Source organism: Chanodichthys erythropterus, chromosome 18, assembly GCF_024489055.1.
Source record: "Chanodichthys erythropterus isolate Z2021 chromosome 18, ASM2448905v1, whole genome shotgun sequence".
NCBI lineage: Eukaryota > Metazoa > Chordata > Actinopteri > Cypriniformes > Xenocyprididae > Chanodichthys > Chanodichthys erythropterus.
The window spans coordinates 27,175,200-27,199,305 of record NC_090238.1 but is presented as its reverse complement, the minus strand read 5'-3'; the positions used below and the strand labels follow the sequence as shown (position 1 = coordinate 27,199,305).

Sequence of the window (24,106 nt, the reverse complement as noted above, 5' to 3'; positions counted from 1 at the left end):
CCGTAATGATTCTAAATGATCCACTGATTCTGATTCAAACAGCTAACTCACAAACATGTTTGAATCTTTTTTTTTAAAAGAATAAGCCAATAAATTATTGACAAATCAATCATCACAGCTGTTTAATGCGGGAAACACAGGCACTTCTAAAGATGTAATTACCACCAGCATACAAGATAACATCTATTTATGCACACAGTGTTTTCCAGTCTCACCAATGCCTTCTGGTCCTAAAATAGCAGTAGTACTGTCAAGGTGATGGGTTCGAGCTTCACAGATTGTGTGAACACAAAATATATAGGAGACCGGGGGCAATTGTAACGGGGCAATTGACCCTTCGCCGGGAGTTTGATTGACAAGCGATCTAACCAATCATAACGCCGAATCCGCCATTTTGTCCGACAAAGCAGTCAGGAGTTAGAAGATGAACTTAGGTGGACTTGAACTTGAAAAATGGTGTGTACTGACATCTTCCACGCTTGAAACAACATTCCTTCTAATGTTCATTCATAGTATGAAGAGATGATCGGTTCATGAGCCGCTTGAGCTGAGGCGCTACAGCAATCTGTCACGACGCATTAAAGGGCCACAAAATGGTTTTTATTGTTCGAATTTCTTAAAAAAAAAACACAATTTCAAAGCTGGGGCTTTGTTTAATATCATAAGTAACCTGCTCTGTCTTGTCTGTTGACGTGTTGTCAGTGTCCTCTTTGCTCCGCGATGTATTTTTCACTCTGGGTGGCGTGACAGCGCCATGGCTTGGACAACGCAACAGTAACTAAGGGAGGCGGGTCTTTGGGAAGGGTCAATTGTAACAGCTCAAATTACACCAATAAGAAATGAGACAGAACCATGAAACTCATTTTGTATGTGCTCTGTGAAGATCCCTTTCTGCATGCCTGCTGGGGACAAGCTTCTAAATCATACTTGGTAAAGTTTTTCTGCAAAGACTCATTTTTGAGGTAGGCTATAAAAGTTTTGTTTTTCATCTACAGTATTTTCCTCATACTGTCTTAACAATTAATGTCTATGAATTTAGATCGGTCTTGTTTTGATGACCATTCTGTTGTCTAACATTTGATATCTTTGTCAAACATAAGCTTTGTTGTTTCTAGCTAGCAGGGTAGCTTGTCGGCGATTGTAAAACTGTGTTACAATTGCCCCAGACACCATCAAAATAGTGTCCAGCTTAGTAAGGACATCAAAATAGATTATTGTTTTCCAATAATTTAAGAAAAGTGTTTTTGCCTCTAAATCTGGGGATCCATTTTACTGAGTAGGCCCTGTACACTCTCTGTTTACAGCATGCCTAGGTTCAGACCAATGAAAACAGCAAGGGGAGTTAATTAATTGTTCTGGATAATATGCATGTAATGGATATTAAATAGTCTTATTACTATATCCATATTCTTTGGAGTTTATTATGGTCCTTGGTATTTATATGAAGGTATTACATGTGTTGTTACAATTGCCCCCATATGCTGTTACAATCGCAATCATGTGGGGGCAAATGTAACATTTGACTTCTAATGTTTCAATCAATATTGTGACAACATTTGGTGACTGTTAACAAGTAGAACACAGATACAAGTTACTGACATAAAAATTATATCCAAATATTTCAAAAGGTTTTTGAGTAATGATGACATTTACCCCCGGTCTACCTTGAATGCAATCTAAACAGCTTTGGATCAGCGTCTGCAAAGTGCATAAATGTAAGGTTTGAATATTCAGCATAGTAAAAAAGTATAATGTTTGAACAATCTTATATCAGAGACTTTACTATTAGAGTGCAAATGTCCTGGTAATACATTGATGTAGCATCCTTAACATCTCTAACTGGCTCCCACAATTTCATTTTTAATGAAAACCGTTTTAGCTCAAGGCAGAAACCTACATTGTTTTAACCTACATTTCATCGCCAAATCCAGTGCTAAAAATAAAAAGTAGAATCACATTCACATTCTTCAAGTTCTTCATTATCATATATACAGGCTCTTTTCAATCTTTAAGGTCCTCAAAGTTTCATAAGATCCTAAACGGGCAGTGAATGGTGTGTGCTCAGATATGACCGGGCCTCTTCCATTGGTTCTTTGTTCATTTTGGTATGTTAATATCTTTGCACGTGTAAGTCCAGAGATTTCTGCTATGTGTTATCTACTGATGGCATGTCATGTACTGTCACAATTGTTGAGCCACTGTTGGTGCTGAAATGCTCTCCATTACTCCTCTCCAAGTTTCCCACTTCGACCCGAGGAATGCGGAACCCGTTCTCTGAGGACGTGTTGGACTGCACAAAGCTTCCAGAGACTGAGCTCGCAGCCACGTTGCTCATGGCCAGGTTTGTATTTGTAGTAGTTGAGGACGCTTTCTTTCGTGGTTTGCTGGAGCCTCCTGCCAGCATCCTGTTTGCATGAGTCCTCCTGTCAGAGAAATTATTATAAAAATGGATTGATACATAGAAGTATGTTTATCAAAAAGAATAAAATTTGATGAGTAAAATGTAAGGATGGGTACCATATTGGTATTGGCCGAAATTGGAGGTTTTTTTATTATTATTTATCAATATTTCAAAACCCAAATAACTTAAGTCTTTCCCTCCCATTGACAGAATTTTCCATCATTTATGAGACAACGCTTCCCTGCCATTGAAGGGATTTTCCAGCTTTCCGTGTTTTCACTGTTATACTGTAGGGGGTGCTATTGTGTATCTTCTGAAAGAATACAGAATCTCCAGATCAAAACACAGGAAAAAAAGCAGCAGAGACAAGCAATAAAAGCATTGCTTATGCACGTTGTAGTCTTAGAGCTTTTTGTTTAAAATGATGTTTTTATTTTTATGAAAATTTAGATTTTTTTTTTTGTTCTTTCTGTTGATTATATTGCATGTTAAGAAATTCATACAAAAAAATATTCTGGGGGCCATGAATGTTTTGTGAAAATGATAAAAAAAAAAAAAAAAAAAATGTTAGCGGTGACTGGCAAACTTAAAAAAAAAAAAACGCTGATGGGAAAAGAGTTAATAATGCTGCTAAATGTAATATTTAGCAAATTTGCATTTTTCCTTGTAGCATTTAAAATATTTTAGTTTTTAGTCTTTTTATTTTAGCCAACTTATTTAGACAAAATACTATGGAATTTTGGCCATTTATTTTGTTATTGGGCACAATAACAAAAAATTATCTACTTATCGATATTTGTCAATTTTTTTGTTTTTAATATTGATGATCCCTAAAATAATAAACCATATAAATCAATTTAGTTCTCTTAATTAAACAGATCTGAAGTCTTTCATAACCTGTTCCTTTCGGCCCTGTGAATGTTTTAAGAGTGTCTTTGTCTAACAATGGTTTTGCGTCATATCTACTTTTAGGCCTCATTAAAAGGTCTGCCTAAAATTGTCCTGCTATTTTTGGTAGACAAGGAGTTCTGTTCGTTTTGTGGTATGCAACTCATTCATTATGATTCACATCAAAATGTTGCCATACCTGTTGTACGTCTTGAGGACTATAAGCAAAAATGTTAGAATGATGATTATACCAATGACGATAACAGCTATCATGGCTCCTGAGCCTGTGAACACAACGAACAGGTAATGTTTTATTAGACATATTGTGAACATTAAGAGTTGGGAGGATCACATATTTCCTTCCAGTCATTCAACGAAAACGAATAAAGCCAAAACTGCAAGAAATAAATGTAAGCACATCAATAAAGACATTTAGAGAAGTGCCTTCATTTGATTGCAAAATGAGGGAAATGATAGTAGAATACTGAATGTGAATATTTAAAAAATGTTGTAGAACAAGTTCCAGGACATGAGGCGTTCACAATGTTCTAGATTTCTCACTCTTAGCGAGAAGAGCGCATGCAACGCCAAATTGCACGTTCCAAATCTATTTGTCCCTTCTGTCAGAAGTAGCACAAGTGGAGTACATCAAAAATAGAATAGTGCAGTGGTTCTCAAACCTGTCCTGGAGTACCACCAGCCCTGCACATTTTGTGTGTCTCCCTATATCTGACACCCCCATTTTAGGTCTTGCAGTAATGAGCTCATTAGTTGAATCGGGTGTGATAGATGAGGGAGACACAAAGAATGTGCAGGGGTGGTGGTACTCCAGGACAGGTTTGAGAACCACTGGAATAGTGCATCCAGTGCAGACAGAATCACTGATTATAATGGTTTCTAATGGCTTTTGATGCAGGTGCATCAGCCGCTTGCATGGGTGTCAGACTTCATCATAGTGTACAGATCTGAAACTTACTCTGCGTGAGGATTTGTTCTCTAGACTTGGTGATGGCTGTGGTGTTCTGTGTTATTGTGGATTGGGTCACGGATGTTGTGGCCGCCCTTTGCATCTTTAGATATGTCCTAAAAAAAAAAAAAAAAGGAAAAAAGTTTAAACATACAATCCCATTTTGGTTTATGCATTTTAATTTAAAATTCAGAAATGAGGAAGAAATTATTTGATATTATCATTTTACTTTAACAACAACAACATTTCACAATGTTTTCTTCCTGTGCTGTGCCTTTGGCTCTGGTTGTTTGCCTTCTATAAAACAAAGCATTAATTAGTCCAAATTGCTTTGGGGACTTTAATCACACTGAATACATGATTCATTGTGTTTAGTGAACTACTAATTAGTTTAGAAACCTATTTATGCATTATCGTCTCAAAACGGTCATATTGTTTTGTGCTTTTTTAGATGTTCTGCTAATTCTACATGGCCTGCAAGATTTCATTTGATTGGATTTCACATCAGGTCCCTGTTTATGTACTTTAGGCACTTGACAGAGCGATTATGTGTTTAAATGGTTTAAGTTAATCTGATGAAGAAAGACAGAGAGGTGTATATCATTATCCCATATATCTGTCAGCAATAAACACCTCAAACCCATCAACTTCCTTTTTTTTTTTTAATCGCTTAACGCAGCACCGTCTTCCAGCTTCCTCAATATATTCAGCATGTGTCTGTGGATGAATTAGAAACATTTTCTAAATCAGCACAAATGTGATTTACTTCAAGGGTTTGTACTCGGTGAACTCTCGGTTATGGTGCATCGCAGACGTACTGAACTGCACCGCAACCTCAAAATTATACAGCTGCTGTTGGTTTTAGATTTAATTGACTGTGGAGTATCCTCGACGATACAATCAGAGCTGCTTCAAAAGAAAATGGCATTGGCTATAAAAAGCTGAATAACCCAGCACACACATAAATCCATCCCTTTCCCCCAAATCACTCATCCAAGTGCATTTATACAGTGCTACATGCTCACACACTTTCCAGCACATGTAAAGTCTATCCTTCACCTGCTGATTATATTCAAATAGACCGGCAACTACAAAACATGCAAAACCTTCATAACAGCTATTACACATTCTGACGGCGTGGGCTTCACAGCAGCATTTAGGCCAGAGGAACAAGGTCTTCTTAGTCTAAATTAGCAAATCAGTAAAAAATATATATATGTTTATCTGTTGTCTAATTCTGTGCCACTTTTAACTGTAATGGACTTTGGAGTAAATTAGAACCAAAACCCCACTTTATTTTGAGTTCATTTGGCTGTTCTGATTAAGCTTTTAGTAAGATATGATATTAGACATTTTTCAGGTATCCGATGAGAATGGATATTTAATTGTTCATGCTCATTTCCTCTCTTTTTACATTTAGATTAATACTTTTAAAGAAAGGGGTCCTTGATTATGATTTCACTTTTTAACTTTAGTTAGTGTGTGATGTTGCTGTTTGAGCATAAACAACATCTGCAAAGTTACGACACTCAAAGTTCAATGCAAAGGGAGATCTTTTATAGAAATCATTTTTTAAAGGGTTAGTACACCCAAAAAGAAATTCTGTCATTTATTACTTACCCTCATGCCGTTCCACACCCGTAAAACCTTCGTTGATCTTCAGAACACAAATTAAGATATTTTAGTTAAAATCTGATGGCTCAGTGAGGCCTCTATAGGAAAAAATATCAAAAAAATATCAAAATAACGACTTATTTAGTGATGGCCGATTTCAAAACACTGCTTCATGAAGCTTCGGATCATGAAGCTTCGGAGCACAAGTGAATCAGTGTGTCGAATCATGATTCGGATCGCGTTTCAAACTGCCAATGGCTGAAATCACGTGACTTTGGCGCTCCGAACAGCAGATTCGGCACACTGATTCACTGTGCTCCGATGCTTCCTGAAGCATTGTTTTGAAATCAGCCATCACTAAATAAGTCATTATTTTGTTATTTTTGGCACTCCAAAAATATTCTCATCGCTTTATAATATTAATATTGAACCACTGTACTCACATGAACTGATTTAAATATGTTTTTAGTACCTTTATGGATCTTGAGAGAGGAAGTGACATTGCTTCCTATGGAGGCCTCACGGAGCCATCGGATTTCAAGTAAAATATCTTTGTGTTCCGAAGATGAACGAAGGTCTTACGGGTGTGGAACGGCATGAGGGTAAGTAATACATTTTTATTTTTGGGTGAACTAACCCTTTAAGGACTACAACAAATGGCTGGTAAAGACTATAACGAGCTTCTTCCTGGGTTGATGACATCACAAACCCCATGTTGGGCTGCTTTAGAGAAGAGGAAGAGTTGTTGTAGTAGAGTGTTGTTGCTAATGCCGTAATTTTACGCCGTTTCACAAACGAGGGTCAATTGACGAGGGTCAATTCAATGCTGGATTTGCACAAAAGTTTAACATGACGATGAGTTGTTTCAACTCCATCGCAACTACATAAATTTATCCACTAACCATTCAGAAAGGTCCAGTTTCATTCTAAAAGTTGTAACTTCTTCCTGAGTCTCTCCATCAGTGTCAGACTCCGGTTTGAGCAATGCAAGGCTGAACACCGTTACTGACTAATCGCTATTTTGGCTGCGTGAGATTGTCCAGCTTTGTTGTTGTTGCACAAGCTGTTAAAGCTTCGTCCTTTTTCTAAAACCAGGCCGAGAGCAGCAGCTCATTTGCGTTTAAAGGGACACACAAAAACGGCGTGTTTTTGCTAACATCCAAGAGGCAAATTTGACAAGCTATAATAAATATGTGGGGTATATATCTCAAAATCTATTTTTCATATGGTATATTATAATGTTGTGAATTCACCTGTAGCATTTAGACAAAATGCAAAAAATAAAAGTTTTAGTATTATATGGACATAATAATCAATAAATTAATTTTAATATGGGTAGTTCTTCGTCACTGTATGACGTTATTTATCAACAGATGTATTATTTATCACCTCAAGGAAGTGGAAGTAAACAGAATAATCTAGATCTGAGATGAGAATAGAAATTTTTAGAGGCGCCTAATAACCTGCATTTATTTACTCAGTTGCCAAGCTCATCCTCCTATTTTCAGAGCCTCACTTCGTAAAACAGCCTCTTCTGTACCAGACAGGCCATAACATTCGAGGCTGGCTCTTATGAGAACTTCTGACAGAAGCAATCAGAGCTGATGGAAAGAAAAATACAGCGCCTATACCACCAAAGAACAGCAAATAGTTGTAAATTCTGTTGCCTGAGCTACAAGGTGAATCACAGGACATCAGTATGGAGCTTGGTTTCACACCACCATAAAACAGACCATAATACACTCTGAGGTTTGAAGTGTCAGCCTGTGCCACTTGATTTAATTTATAGCCACTTTAAACTCTCAGACATGAACAGAGCAGCTGGAACAGAACAAGACAAACCTTGAATCTTGCCAGAGACACATTTCTGCTATAAATTCAACTCACCAATTTAAATATTGTCTGAACAAACAAGAACTTGTGATAAAAAGCTAATAATTAAAATATAAATTAAACAAGTTTATTCTCAAATCAGAAAAAAAAAAACTATTGTTTCATAAAATGTTGAAATTTAAATAAAAGACCTAAAATAAACTTGTTATATTAATTAAAAAAAAATAATTATACATATTGCATCAATAGTAGTTCAAAAAAATATTATGAATGTATAAATCAAAACACCTTTTTATCTCAGGTTTAAAACTGTGGAGAAACCAGTCCCACTTTATATTAAGTAGCCTTATCTACTAAATTAATCATTTGATACAATGCACTTATTGTGTACATGCATGTTTTTACATTGTATACTAATATTTTAAAAACACCTGCATGTAATTACATCTGTAATTATTTTCTTTAATTACATTTATAATTACACTGTTGACCCATCTCTTATACCTTACCCCTACCCTTAAACCTACCCATACTACCAAAACTTTCCCTAACCTTATCTGTATCCCACCTCAGCAGCAAACGTGTTTTGCAGTTCAATATGAACCAAATAAGTACATTGTACTTATTTTTTGATGCAAGTACATAGTAGTTAAGGCCACTTAATATAAAGTGGGACCGAGAAACCAGCAACTCTAGAAAGCACTTAGTGTGATCTTTCACCCTTTCTCAATCTCTCTAGTCTATATCTTCCCTTGAAGTGCTTTTTAATTACTTGTTGTCAGCAAAAGGTGTGGTTATAACTCATTCCAAAAGTTTAAGTCTCTGCCTAATCTATTTCTTATAATAGTAGATTTACATGTATTTATTTGTTCATTTTAAATAAGCTGTTATAATTGCTTCTGACTAAAAAGCTTAACCTTGTCCAATTCTATTAACTAAATGAGTTAAACCGTAGGTCAAATTTGTAAAGGTATGCATGTCGCTGTCAGTTGATTTGGTGTAACAATCAATTATACACACAATAGAATATAAATGTGATCAATTTGGGTTAAAATCATGAGTGAATATTTAACCAGTAAAAAACTGATTAGATCACAGGTGCGTTCTCACGTATTTCTGGTCTCCAGTGCACGTCACAGCCCTGACTACAGCCTTTACACACAAGATCAGTCCTCAGTTCCCCTGACTTAACAAAGGCCCATTCATCACTTCTGCTACAGGTATGTGTCCGCCTGAAGACGGATTCTTAAACATATCCCCAACTCCTTACTCACTAAAACACAAAAAAATACTTCAAAATACATAGCAGAACATTTGAACTGAATCTAAATGAAGCCTGACTGTTTACAGGAACCTTCTGTATTGTTCCAGAACACACAATAAGTATTGACTGACCTGCCAGCGCTTTGTGTGCAATGTCAGTTTAAGGTTGCAATCACATCAAAAGCAAGTCAAAAAGAAACTTTAAAAAGTGATTGTGTGTTTATCAGATTCTCAGAGGATGTACAGAACAGCACATCCTCTTGGTCCTGTCAAAAAAGGGAAAAACAACACTATGATAGTTCCTATACCAGAAATAGTTCAATATCATTATCATATGGCCAGATGTCACAAACACAAAGGAAGAGGACATCAGGCCTTCATAACATTGTATACTACTATTAGTTTCTCAGAGTATTAGGACTAAAACCTCATGTGCTTCATGCGGTAACTTAAAAAGTAGAAAAGTAGAAAGACTGAAATAGTATGTTCTTGTAAAAACAAGACAGTTTTTGACAGTGCATGACTAAATTTACCTGAATATATATATATATATATATATATATATATATATATATATATATATATATATATATATATATATATATATATATATATATATATATATATATATATATATATATATATAGGTAACACTAACAAAAATCATTTTTAAGGATCGGATCAGGTAGAAATCTCACTTTAAGGTAACAACAGCAAAAGTTTACGTTTTAGTGTATCTGCCATGAAACATGATCTGACCTACTGAGATGAGTTTGTTTACTTTAGTTGACTGGTTTGCTACTATTTTCGCTGTACAACAGAGAGACAAGGTAAGTTGAATAATAGCCACTTATTCAACTCGCTTTGAATATACACAATCTGTCCATCTCAATAACTTTCCTACACACACCTGAGGCATGCAGCCAGAGACTCTGCGAGGTCCCAAGATGATAGGAGACAAATCACACACAAAATTGAATGTAAAAAAAAAGTGATAATAGGAAAAAAATCACTTACCTGTACGATCAGTTCCCTGTCGTGGAGCTTCTCTCTCCACCGAATCAATCCTTCCACTCCCCCTCCTTTAATCGCCTGAAGTGAGCATAGTCCACACGCTCCTTCCCTCGCACACACTGCCGCTGGGACAGAAAAGCAAAATGGAAAACCCTGTCTGAAGTTAGTTCGAACAGGCGAAATGAGTGAACTTCAGGTGTGATTGAAAAGTGAAGAAGTGTGGGATGGTTTCAGCCTTTGGCAGAGAGGTCGACACGACGTGCCATATCAGAGCTCTCTGGACTGAAAGCGGTAGCTGGTTTTTCAGGTCTGGCCTGGCCCCCAAGGCGTGCCACATTCACAACACATGCTCCGTTCTCAGTCATTACTCACCTTTAATTAAACACACACACACACACACAGACAGGATTTCTCATTGACTTTCTCTGCGACTGAGAAAATCATTATAGGATTGTATTAACACTCCTGCTGTCCCCATGCAAATCAAGGGCCACAGAGAGAGCTGATGTGGTTTACAGATGATGTCTTATCAGCCTTATTCAAATATTCAATCAGATTCCCTTCGAGTACATCCTTAACAAACACTCAATTGCAATCAGATGATTTGAGCAGCTACCAGAACATCAAGAGTTGTTTTGATTCTCATGGTTTTCATTTCAAAGTTAACATGCATGCAATATCCTGTTTTTGTACATCACTTAAGCCAATTAACATATTCTAAGGATCAGAAATTTTGAAAGTTATGTGTTTATGAACTGTATAATTAATTCATTAGCATTTACATTTAAGCATAATTTACTAATATTAATATTACTAGAACAGCATAATAAAGCATATGTGTTAAGATGAGTCATACTTTGGTGTTTTGTAACTCTTTCTTTTTGAAAGCAACTCCCAGAAAAGGGTATATTTCATCCCTCTATCCCAATACACACACTCACACACACCTGTTTTGTAATGCGTCAATAAAAGAAAGGGGGCGTTTGTTCTTTTTCAAGGGGATTCCTTCCTCTAGGGATCCCATGACAGAGTTTCACTTATGGGTTTTCCAGCCAGCCAGCCAGGGCCATATGCCACAGCGGGAATCAAGTTACCTGTAAAGAGAAAAAAAAGAAGTGTTTTTTACCCTTTTTTTTCTCGGTGAGAGCCACTTTCTGTCATTCCTCTTTTAGATACAGTGTTTGATATGAAATTACAGATATTAACGTACATTCGCACATTCAATTCAGTTCAGTTCTTTTGTCTCCGTCCCTCTACCTCGTCTCTTTTTTGTGAAGTGTAACTAAACTTCATGGTCCCCGATAGTGTTTGTCCCAGTGGGAAAATGTGGCTCTTGTGTTTGGCGGTTTGCACTCTTTTTCTTTTCACTGTGGGAAACTTTTGTCAGATGGCATCATTATATAACAAGAACACTTTTAAAGGTCCTGCTCAACTTTCACAAACAACTGGAGGAGAGTGGAGACTTACAGAAGGGACTCCATTGTCCTCGGCCTCGATCTAGTTCAAACAAAACAAAACTCTATAATGGCCACCGCTGAGCTTCTTGCATCATCTGATTTGATTGATTGATTATTTGATATTTTACAAAGGTTGAGTCGTGGGATGGTTTGTTCCCCATTTTGCAAAAATAAACAATGACTCTGATGGGACTATTTTCAGATATGTTGGCTTTTAAAGGAAATTTTAAACTTCGGCTTGTTACAAAAAAGCAAATGTGCAGGTAATTTCTAGGAAGAAACCTGTCGAGTTCATCTCGCAAAACAAACTGTAATTTGAAGCCAATAGTAGTTACCTTAACATCAGTTGTCTAAAAGATTTTTTAACAAAAACACTAACATTTTTATGACATATTTATGATATGTACATCATGTCATGCTTTATCGCCTTCCCTGAAAACTGTGAGCATCATGTTTTTATAGGCCTAAGTTACCTCCTCTGCTGATCATACGACTCGTGCATTACCTGTGGCGACATGTACATGCTACACTGTAAACCTGAACATTTATCACAGGTAATCAGTTACATCAAATTTTTTGAGTTATGATGTTCCCAATTTTAAGTAAGCAGAACTATCAAGTTTTGAGATTGTATGTTAAAGCAGAACTAAGCAAGATTCGCGAAGCTCCCCCTACAGTTTCCTTCAGTGAATGACACTGTCATAAATACTCCAAGCGCAGCTCTGGACTACAACGACTACAACACTCGCCAGCGCAGTAGTTTTGCAAATACAGTACAAGAAAGAGGAGGTGGGTAATTTGCAAATACAGTACACTCGATGGAGGTGGGTAATTTTCGAAATTGTCTTATAAAGTCATAATATATACATTGTTTTTGAATTACCGTAAAGCATTTTGTCACTCTCGCGTGAACGTGAACATGAGGCCAGATTGTGTCGGGTAGATGCAGCTCAAGTTGCAAGTGCTGTATTCTGGCAAAGACGTGCCAGAGGGGGTTAGTGCTCGCCTCAAACACACCACTACAAGTCAATTAACCATCGTAAGGACTTAGAAAACTATTTATGAAGGTAAAAAAAGTTACTTAGTTCTGCTTTAAGTTTGTATGTTTAAGTTGAGTTTGTATGTATGCTCATGCATGTTAATTGCTCCTAACTTGAAGTACTGATATAACTCATACATTTCGATAGTAATTAACTTAAAATATTTAGTTGATAAACTTTTTTTTATTTTGAGTTCTTGCCAAACAAATGAGTTATTATTTACTTCACTGAAAATCTTAAGAAAATAAAAAAATGTCAACTTGTTAATTTGCTAACATGTTAACAATAGCATGGCATAGCATTTACTGAATGAGTGCAACTTAAAACGTTACTTACCTGTTCTCATACCAAGCTGCATGTGCTACTTGTCACCGTGATGGTAACTCTCCAAAAACTCACATTAACATAAATTCTTCTAAATTAGCATAACAAAACATTAATTACTACTAAATCTCCTTTACCATTAATCATGTGCAAAAAAACATTATATAACACTTAAAGGTGCTCTAAGTGATGTCACGCATTTTTAGGCCAAAACATTTTTTGTCACATACAGCAAACATCTCCTCACTATCCGCTAGCTGCCTGTCCCCTGAACACACTGTAAAAAACGCGGTCTCTGTAGTCGCCACAAGCTCCGAAAACGGCAATAAAAACAAACTGGTGCAGCCTGGACCACGAATCATAATAAACATGCTCCAGCCAATAACCGACAAGAATGATTTTAAATGCGCGTTCATGACTGTTTCAGGAAGCACAAAGGGGAGCAGGAGAGGAGGGAGGGTCTAGCTAGCCTCTGTTTTGTTTGACAACACTTCGAACGTTAACAGGAAGTTACTCCGCCCAGGATCGCTTAGAGAACCTTTAATTTTAGCATTTACTCTCCCTTTCGAGTGCCATTGGAAAAGCATGCTGGGAAATAGAAATCCCAATCCAGTTTCAGTTAAACTTAAGTTAGTCTAAATTAAAATAAATTAGTTCATGCAACTCAAAACAATGAAACAGTTCAGTTTACTTGAAATATGTCAATACTGTGAACTCAAAAGAAAAAGAAAGTTCTAAATACTACTGAACTAATTTGTTCAATTTAAGTTTGCCCTACTCAGACCAATTAAGTATTTTGAGCATTAGGGTTTACAGTGTATATCTAACCTTGATTATTATTATAACATTTGAACTCCTGATGAAAACTATTTTCTTGTATGCTATAAAGAATATGCCAAGAACCTTTTTCTGACACCATGTTTTTTCCAGTAATCCCATGACCATTATTCTCATGCTGAGGTTCCTTCAAAAGACTTGCATGCTTATATATAAAACAACTATTAATAATTTAGTCAATTAACTTCACTTGTTCTTCAAAGTCACTTGCATACACCTTCTTCTTTATGCGTAGATAAGATAAGAGCTAAAGTCTGGATGTTTCCATTAGTCACCAGCAAACACATGACGACCGCATGTACACACGGCACTGCAATCTGTCATTACACATCCGGCCCGAAGATTAGACTGTTTACATAGTTTAAGCTGCCTTTGTTTGTTCATATATCACCTTGTGGCTACCCTTTTCCTTTCTCATAGACTGACTTGCAAGCAAAAACTTCCCCCAAATGTGTTTAGACATTCACCAACAAAACTCACGTCAGACCCATTGTGGATTACAGACCATCCTGTTAAATTTGCTCTAATAAATGCAAGATCTTTGTTCAACAAACAATTTCTTTTGAATTACTTTTTAACTTCTCATGCTCTGGATTTTTTTATTTGTGACAGAGACCTGGCTTATCCCTGATGATTCTACTGCCCTAAAGGCACTTACTCCTCATTACAATCAGTAATTAGCAATCCGCACATCTACCAAATCAGCATGAGTGGAGGCCTATATATATATAAATATATATACGCAGTCGACTCATCTATGTTCCCCGAAGGTTTTCAGCATTTGGCACCACCTTAAATTCACAACATGTCCGAAATCGTGCTCTTCCCATTTGATGAAGAATCTTTCATCTTCGAGGAATCTTTGCCGCATTCCTCCAGCCTAAGAAGCGATTCTCCTTTGACTAACACCGCTGCTGATCCCTCAGCGTTATCTCACTGGGCATCAGCACAACTGCATGGGTCCCTGCCGAGGCCTACCCTTGCCACTGCAGGCGAAACATCCGCAATCTCCTTCCACATCTTTCTCTAATCCAGCCCATTTAATCATTCCTGCCATAGAGAAATGGACAATAATGCCCTTCAAGCATTAAAATTGTGTCTCTTTCACTGAACTTGCTTTCACTGCCACAGCAGTGTCATCTCAAAGCTACTGGTTGTGATTCACAAGCTCTCTATTATTTCCCTTGATTAATTCCCAACAGGACGTGTGAGGATGTGTATAATTAGTATCTTTGTATCAGTATTTGTATCCCAGGAGACTGGGCTGGGATCTCCTCATTGACAGATAGAAACAAAAATCAGGTGTGTCCTATTCTCCCCTAGTGAGGTTGAGAGGAGCCTCCTTTTATTGTCAGTAATAAAAGTGGATAGTGGAAAGTAGGCTAATTCTGTAACAGTTAATCTTGTTGTTTTGGTTGAAACAGACAATAAGGAAAACTAAGATATTTAAAAAGCCTGGCTTACACCGCTTACACAGGGGCTCCATTTCTATATCCAACTTGCTTCCACTGCCATAGCAGTGTTATCTCCTCCACTCCCGCAAGAGCTCCTTTTCTCTGTCCAACTTGCTTCCACTGCCGCATCAGTGTCTGCGGCAGCAGTGCTATCTCCTCTGCTCCCACAGGAGCTCAGTTTCTCCATCCTACTGGCTTTTACTGCCGCAGCAGTGTTATCTCCTCCACTCACACAGTACCTCCATTTCTCAGATTAACCTCGCTTTCACTGCCGCAGCAGTGCTATCTCCTCTGCTGCCGCAGTAGCTCGCCATGTGCAACAGTCCCCAGCCAACTACCAACGAGGTTTACCCATCCGATGCTATAACCATCAAACTCCTGTCCAGTGCCTAACCCTACAATCGCCACACCATCAGCTCCTTTACTCTCTCTGATGATTTGTTAGTATGAACTTGTGAAATGATGTTTTATTAACAAAGTTCGGGAGGAACGTGTTCAAATGATCTATCTAATCAACACATCATTCCAATCAGCAATCAACACGTCTACCCAGTCAGCAGTGAAGGCCTATATATATATATATATATGCAGTCAACTTAACCTATGTTCCTTGGCAGTTTTCAGCATCCCTCCACCACCCCAGCTCCTCACTCTTGGGTGGTTCCTACCACAGTCAGGAATACAGGGGGAGTACTCTAGGTTCAGGCCAAAATACTGAGCTTGGAGCCGTCCCCATGGACAGCACACCAAATACACATACTCCTTTACTATCTGATAATGTGTAAGTGTGAACTGTAGGTCATGGAGGTGGATTAGCAACAATTTTCAAGAACTGCTTTTAAGTGTAATCTTAAAAAACGTGTAAACTTCCTGCCTGTTGATAGTTTTCTAAGCTTTGAGGTGCAGCTTTTCAAGGTTGATCTGTCTAGCTCCCTGCTTTGTGCCCTGGTTTACAGACCACCTAAACTCAATAAGAACTTTATCCCAGAATTTTCTGATTTTCTGGCTTCTCTTGTGTCAGACTTCCTGGGTGACTTTGATGTCCATGTCTGTTGCCAGTCAAAATGTCAGAAAAGGGAACCCCTGGTTAAAGAATTATGTCTTATGGACTTTGTAAAATTGGTTTCAGTAGGGGTCATACTTTGAAATTAGTGTTTTCTTTTTTTTTCTTTTCTTTTTTTTTTGTTGGTTTGATTAATCTTGAAATATGTGATGCTGCTCTTTCTGATCATTGTCCTGTTCTTTTTGACTGTGTTATGTACTCTGTCCAAATCCTATCACTCACCAAGTTATTCTAGATGTTTTAATTCCTCTACTTCCAGGTCTTCCAATGATTTGTATTTATCGACCGAAATCCCAAATGCCATGAAAATCCTATCCTCTTGTGTCAATTAAGTTGAATTGGTCAATATTTTTATCAGTGTAAGTGCGCTGAGTGCAGATGGAAAAAAGATATGAATGGGACATCATCTTCAGGGAGTGTCTTAAACAGCATAAGAGCGCTATTAAGAAACAACAGTGGAAATACACCAGATTTAATTGCACAAAATGCACAAAGGCATTTCTGAATCCCACTCCTAGTGCCCCATTAGAGATTTCTACGGACATGTGTGATCAGTTTTTAAATTCCTCTTTTTCAACCTGTCTTCTTCACAGATCAATGATATTGATTCTAATATAAACCCCTAATTTTGTCCTTCTGATGTACTGCCTGTGGATATGTGGATGGAGAGTGTTTTCATATGTATCCAGATAGTGTTCAAATACTTTTGGGTCTACTTTGTGATAAGATTTATACATGAATAAGTCTTTAATATACATTTTTCAGATTACAGTAAAAGTGACCCAATCTTCAGTATACATAATCAGATCCTGTGTATTGTTGTATTTTTCAGTGGTTATGAGCAGATTTTCAGTATGCAGATGTAACAAATTCAGGTAGATCTAGTTATAATAGTACATCTTGTCCAATGTGATTCACAAGCTCCTTATTACTTCCCTCAATGAATAATTCCCAACAGTACATGTGAAAACGTGTATAATTAGTATCTTTGTATCAGTATTTGTATCCCAGGAGACTGGGCTGGGATCTCCTCATTGACAGGTAGAAACAAAAATCAGGTGTGTCCTATTCTCCCCTAGTGAGGTTGAGAGGAGCCTCCTTTTATTGTTAGTTAATACAAGTGGATAGTGGAAAGTAGGCTAATTCTGTAACAGCTAATCTTGTTGTTTTGGTTGAAACAGACAAAAAGGAAAAATGAGATATTTAAAAAGCCTGGCACAAATCTGAATTTGAAATTGTTTTTACATTAATGATTTCACACAGACTATGTCTATTCAGAATTGAACTCAAAGCTTTTGCCCACACATGACCACTTCTTTAAAAACAGATGGAATGAGGAAGAGAAGGACACACACAACTTTGTAAATATATCCTGTTGGGGACTTCCTATTCACTTTTAATATATGATGCCTATAAACGTTATTCACCCTTAATCAGTATTGAATCATGGTGGACTTTAGATGTACACTTTTTTGTTACCTTTTGAGGTACTTGACTACTTGTGTAAAATAAACACATTACAGCACTTTTTTAAGAATCAGTTTTATATATATATATATATATATATATATATATATATATCTTTATTTATATATTTATATGCCAATGAGAAACAAATAATCATATTTACACAAACATAAGCAAGCTAAGAATCAGAGAACACCTCTGCAAAAGAAAAGAAAAAAGAAGAAAAAAAAAACATACCATACAGGACATGGACATATAACTGTAAATTATTGCTTCATGTTCACAGGTTATGAACTACAGTTACAGTACTAGACAATATATATATCCAAACAGAACAGCAACAGTGATAGAGCTGACCATCTGTAGACTTCCTTAAAAAAAGACGAACATGATTATTTTACTGTTACGAAGCAACAATAGCCTTAAAGACAGTAAAAATATCAATACATTATGCTGCCAATGACAGGCTCATCTGTAACAGCTCAGTACAAATTTGCTTCATACACTTCGCTTTACTTCTTCCTTTTGCCTTAAAGGTGAACACGCACAAAACTCATTACTTCATGCTGGTTATCAATAACTCAAAGAGCTTTGTTCACCCATGTTCTCGCCCCTGTAGTGACCGAACACCCGAAAAAACAACAGTTACAAACAGGCAGGAGAAAAGGGCTGCATTCAGAGAGAAATACAAGCGGGAAAGACTGCATCTATGGATATGTCACATCATGCAGAATTACCAAAAAAAAAATTGCAAAAGGACCCCTTCGTCATTGAAAGATTGACACTTGAAATCTTTTGTCTTACAAGCAAGGGAGCAAAGGCAATTTAGAAAGTCACATGAATATCAGAGTTATTTTTTTGCATGATTTCTTTTTTATGTGATTTACACACTGCAATAATCACTTTTCAAAATATGATTATCATTCAATATTTAACTGGATTTTCTTTTTTCTTTGACTGAAATATGATGTTTAATAAGGCTAATTTGACCGCCATCATTACATGACTCTCTGCAATCCTCAATCTGATTTGTCAATCGATGCATTCAGCTTCACTGACTGCATATTATTTCTACAACATGTATTTTAAAATGATTATTCATCAATTTGTAACCATTTTGGTATGAATTAACACAGTGAAGATTTATAAACTTGAAAAAAAAAAAAACGAGAAAATGAAAATAGAAATTTATTCACCCTCATGTTGTTCCAAAGTTGTATTACTTTATTTTGATAAAATTAGATATTTTGAGAAATGCGTTTTTGGAAGTCAATGGGCACCAGAAATGTTTGGTTACCAACATACTTTCTACTCTGGAACATTTAAGTTTGAAGAAAGTCTCACAGGTTTGGAACAACATGAATGATGACAGAACTATCCCTTTAAGATTTAATCTGTCAATGCAAAATACACAACAGTTAACATTGATATGACAGTAGTAAAGCATTCATACAGTAGTTCTGGGCCAAGTTACAGATATTTACCTTGAAACTTAAGCACAAGTCAGTGTAGATTCAGTAAACATATGCAGAGACACCAAGCATTGTCAGTGCGAAACAATGCAAACGATACTGAAGTTGTAGTGAGAAGAAGCTAAAGCAAAGATGGGGTGAAACTACGACCCATAACATGTGCTTTTTTTCTAATTGTTTGAGTGTTGCGCTATACAAGTACAAAATGTCGAACTTTACACCTGACACCTGTTTCTTTACTTTCCAAGGCCATCCCTCTGAAAGACAGCAGTCAGATATGCTCAAAGTTGCTTTAACAGAGTATAAAATACACCAGTTAGCATGCAAAAATGTGCGGTATCAAATACACAGTAAGAATAATACACATCTAACTTAGTGAACGAACATGTTTAACATCCTCTCATCTTCACCAACATGACTGAAACACTTCAACCGCCACCTTCGCTCTTATCGCTTCATCCCATTCTAGCATGGTTTGAACAGGCATAAATACGAACGCAATCCCAGCGAGCCGCGCCACCGCTATAGGTGTGCCAACCTGACCGATATGGAGATAAACACGGGCTTTTTTTTCTTTGATGATCAATCAAAGTGACAAACAGTAACAAAGTTTACATGTAACCTATTTCTACGACTGTTAATTACAATTACTGCTCTTTAATGCTACAGGACAAAGACTCTAAATGAGGGAATGAAAGTGCTATGATTGTGGGGGGTCGCAAGCTCCCCCTGTCTGTCCCGTGAGGCAGCGGTGAGACAGTGTGTTCAGTCCACGAGTCCAGTTCAGAACACCACAAGTCACCTGTGCACTGAGCACCCCTCCAAATCCATCCATGTCTTAGTTTAGCTTTTTTTGTTATTGAAATAAAGCGTGCCTTTCTCTGGATGAGAGAAAGAGACACAGAGAGAGAGAAAAACGTGTGCACTGTGCTGAAGGTTTTAGTTGTAGACTTTTGGGGGACCGTCGGGGCGTCTGGTCTGGACTATCTTGCCTTTTGGCCGGGCTTCTTCCTCTTCCTCAGTTTCACTCTCACACACGTGGACCACCACGCTAGGAGTGGACTCTGTACCCGCATGCAGCTCGTACTTCTCACCTAGAGAGATAGACGAAAGACAATAAGATCAAATTTTCCTTGACCTTTTTTAAGTAAACTTATATGCTGTAAGTTTTAGAAGTCAAGACATCCTTCCCAGCCCAAAAAAGATGCGTCCATTCCAAATACATTCCCGGACATACTACATTCATCATGTTTGCATTGTCATAAATTGATCTAAATGTTGACCTATGTTGCAATGATTGCAAAAAATATATTTCTCAGCTATTGTTAAACAAGAACAACTTAACCATGATGAAAACCTTTCTTAGCATGGCTTGAACAAACTGTACAGCTAATGTAAATGAAGTAAAATATACCCTAAAGCCATAAGTACCTCTTATATGAATAAAATGTCCTGTGATTAATAATAATAAACAAAATTATTTTAATGAATAAATTGTCCTGTGATTGATGATAATAATGATAATAATAAACAAAATTATTTTAATGAATAAAATGTCCTGTGATGGTGCAATTCTAAGGTTTATTTACTATATTATTATTATATTTATTACACTAAAATATTTTGCCTCTAGTTCAACTCTTCTAGGAATATATAATATTATTAATAATAACACCATATCTATTATTATTATTTATTATACTAAATTATTTCTCCTCTAGTTCTCTATATAATAATAGTATATAGTCTAGTATTATATTTATTATCAGTGTTGTTATTAATATCATTAATCATAAAATAATGATAACTATATTACATTTATTTATAATTAACAAATAATTTATTAATTTATACTAAATGACTATTTTTGCCTCTAGTTCAACATGGCGCTTCTCTAAGATTATAAATTTTATTGCTCTTCTCAGAACAGCCAATGGGACAGACTTTCACCTCCTTGGTGATCTGATCCTTTTTTTATGTTTAATAAACATGCTACAGAGTATGTTTGATCTTACAGACATGATACTATAACGACAACTCTAAAATGAGTTTTGAAGAGTCCAGTATTTTGCCATATCATCAACATTATCATTATTAACATTATTTTATTATCTCACCAATAAAAGATGTTAGATTTGAAAGCCATTAAAAGATTAGAACCCTTAGCATACAGATATATTTTACATCCCCAAGATTAAGTAATAGAAGCACCACTGAGGACACACTAAGCACACAAACACTGAGAAACAGAATAAGGGTTGCTATAGTAACGAGCCAGACCCATAAGAGGTTATAGGAGGTTTGCCATGGCAGGGAGTCAGTGTGTGTGTCGTGATATGCACCAGCAGGGGGCGCAGACACAGCACACATGATGCTGATCATGAGGAGGGGAACAACTCAAACTGTTGTTTAACAGTCCATTTCTATTCAGTGTTGCCACATTTGTCCTGTTCCAGTTTTTCTTTAAACACATTAGCTGTTCACCAACCGCACATTAACACAAGTGATAACCAAAATGATCTCTCACAATACAGCATGCTTTTAATGTATTTTTTGTATTTTAGCCTTAGCTTTTAATTTTTAGAACTACCTTAAACTTTTTGGTCAGGTTTTTTTTTTCAAAGTTCTTGACAAACTTTATCTAGATGCTATTGCATTTGATCAGGGGTTGTCAACCTTTTCCAGCTCAGGAAACCCCTTATATAAAGTGCTTTATTTTCCTAATAACACTGTATACATAACTTGAATGAAAACATTAATAAACATTACATACAACCAATGCTTACCTACAATATCATTCAGAAGTGTTTAATACTTTTATTCAGCATTAAATTGAACAAATTGAATAAATTGTTACAATTTTTTTTTATTTCAAATAAATGGATTTAATATATAGGCTATTACATTTTATATATTATTACTTATAACATTTTATATATATTAAAATAGAAAACAGTTCTTTTAAATTGTAATAATATTTCACTATATTACTGTTTAAACACAGCCTTGGTGAGCATAAGAGACTTCTTTCAAAAACATTAACAAATATTTACCAACCCCAAACTTTTGAATGGTACTTTAGCTTCTCAGTTAATCTTTGTATGTCTACATGTCCTGGATTCATTGTGCCTCTGCAGTGCCTGACAGAAATGTACATTTTATGGTTTATACACTCAGAGGCACAAAACAAAAACAAACAAACAATCAAAAAACAGAGTTTTTTTTGACCCAAAATTTAAACAACAAAAAAAAAAACTATAGAAGAAATTGACCACATTTGGATATAAATTCTACAATATATATATATAAAAAAAAAATTACTATCTATATATTAAAAAGAGGGGGTGTAATGCTATTTCATGCATTCTAACTTATTTACACTATTAAAGAGTTGCATTCTCATGCTAAACATGGCCAAAGTTTCAAAACACGAGTATGACGGAGTATTTCTGTGCCAAATACACTACTTCCGGTTTTGGAGAGTTTTTTTTCGAGTATGGCCTGTATGACGTCAAAAGAGAGAGGAATTTCTTGTATAGGCACTTCTACCTGACAAGCGTGCGCATACACATCACCCAGAGTGAGAGTGTGCCCATCAACGCTTTTCGTTCAGGATACGGAAGCTGAGAGATTTTTCAACAATGGCTGTGTCCCAATTCAGGGGCTGCACCCTTTGAAGGCTGCATACATCATCGAGGCAGTCTCATTTAAGAAAAATAAGTGTTAGATTGCAACGTAAGAAAGAAATTACAGTATTTTACACCTCACAATGAATATCAGTCAACTTTAATACGGTTACTTTTCTTAAATATGACATCCTTGATGAAGTATTCAGCCTTCAAATGCGACCTCCAGAGGACGCAGCCTCCGAAATGAGACGCAGCTCCTGTAAACAAAGGAGTGTGTTTTTGGTTCTGAGGGAAAGATGACCATTTTCAGCTTCCCAAAGAACCCAGCGTTAAGGGAACAGTGGATGAAGTTTGTTTTTCCGGGGCAGCAACGGAGTTGGGCACGTATGTTTGTTTGCTCCCGGGATTTTGGTGATGAATGCTTTGTAAACAAGTCCCAGACAGTTCAGTGCTGGATTTGTAGATTGCGGGTGGTGAGTAAAGCTGCATCAGATGTCTGTGTTTTGTTGGCAATCGGTGCGCAAGTGCATAAAATGTAAACACCACGAATGTTTTTGTTCCCTTTTCAGTTCTAATGATGTCGCAGCTCGCAGACGATCTCTACGCAAAAGCTGGGCGTGCTCGTGACTCTTTAGCTCCGTCCACAGCATTGACAGCAGGCACGCCTCCAGGAGCTTGGCTTTTTTCGGAAAGACTCGGTTTAGCGTATCTATCTTTTATAAATATGATAAAACTAAAGACCTTTCAGAGATATGAAAGATGCATTATTACTCTAGATGTTTTAGTCAGTGAGGGCACAGATATTTGGTCCAGATGTTTGCACACACTAGACACAGCTTGTTTATATGTGTAGGAGTATGTGGCATATGCGTGCATGATTGTGTGTGTGTGTGTGTGTGTGTGTGTTGTTTGTACCTGGTCCCAGTTTGGCCACAGCACACAGCAGGTCGTAGTTGATCACAGGTGTGGCATCTTCACTCTGACTCCAACCCACAGGTGGGGATGAAGGTGGAGAGATGAGGAACTGCTTGACAGGTTGAGGCGGGGCAAGGTATGTCTTGTCCACATCATCCCCTGAATTCTGAACCTGTGGCCAGACAGAAAAAAGAGGGGGTGGTAACCCAGCTAACATGGAACATTCTCAGAACGTTCTAACAAGGTTCTCTCAAGTTATGAATAAACATTAATAGAATGTTCGTTCAAAGTTATCTGGTCTTTAATAATGTTCTCACCGATTTAGCACAAAAACGTTATGTATACATCGTTCAAGGAACTTTTTTTCTGAAATGTTTTAGTTTGTCTAACGTTTTTAAAATGTTATTAATTGTTTCAGAATGTTCAGAAAACATTCAAAAGTAACGTTCCCGTAATGTTTCAGAATGA

General features: G+C 36.7%; 2 protein-coding genes across 5 annotated transcripts in view; both read right to left on the bottom strand.

The window, feature by feature from the left end:
* Positions 1 to 126: 126 nt before the first annotated feature.
* On the bottom strand, positions 127 to 10,322 carry ncmap (non-compact myelin associated protein). 2 transcript variants are annotated; one of them, XM_067367661.1, is made up of 5 exons: positions 9,984 to 10,322; positions 4,486 to 4,553; positions 4,266 to 4,372; positions 3,489 to 3,573; positions 127 to 2,423 (listed from the first exon to the last, which is right to left on the bottom strand). In XM_067367661.1, exons 2-5 carry the CDS (start codon positions 4,500 to 4,502, stop codon positions 2,147 to 2,149), a joined length of 486 nt encoding a protein of 161 aa, XP_067223762.1. In that variant the 5' UTR covers positions 4,503 to 4,553; positions 9,984 to 10,322; the 3' UTR covers positions 127 to 2,146. The 2 variants fall into 2 exon arrangements, with proteins under 2 accessions (XP_067223762.1, XP_067223763.1); XM_067367662.1 differs by lacking the exon at positions 4,486 to 4,553 and having other exon boundaries at positions 9,984 to 10,317.
* A 7,440-nt stretch (positions 10,323 to 17,762) lies between these two features.
* Positions 17,763 to 24,106, bottom strand: part of rcan3 (regulator of calcineurin 3) — a 38,640-nt gene continuing 32,296 nt past the window's right edge. For all 3 annotated transcript variants that reach the window (XM_067367343.1, XM_067367344.1, XM_067367345.1), the window contains 2 exons: positions 23,639 to 23,810; positions 17,763 to 20,188 (listed from right to left, as the gene is read on the bottom strand). In XM_067367343.1, coding sequence (XP_067223444.1) covers positions 20,034 to 20,188; positions 23,639 to 23,810 — 327 coding nt within the window. In that variant the 3' untranslated portion in view covers positions 17,763 to 20,033. The remainder of the gene's footprint in view (positions 20,189 to 23,638; positions 23,811 to 24,106) is intronic.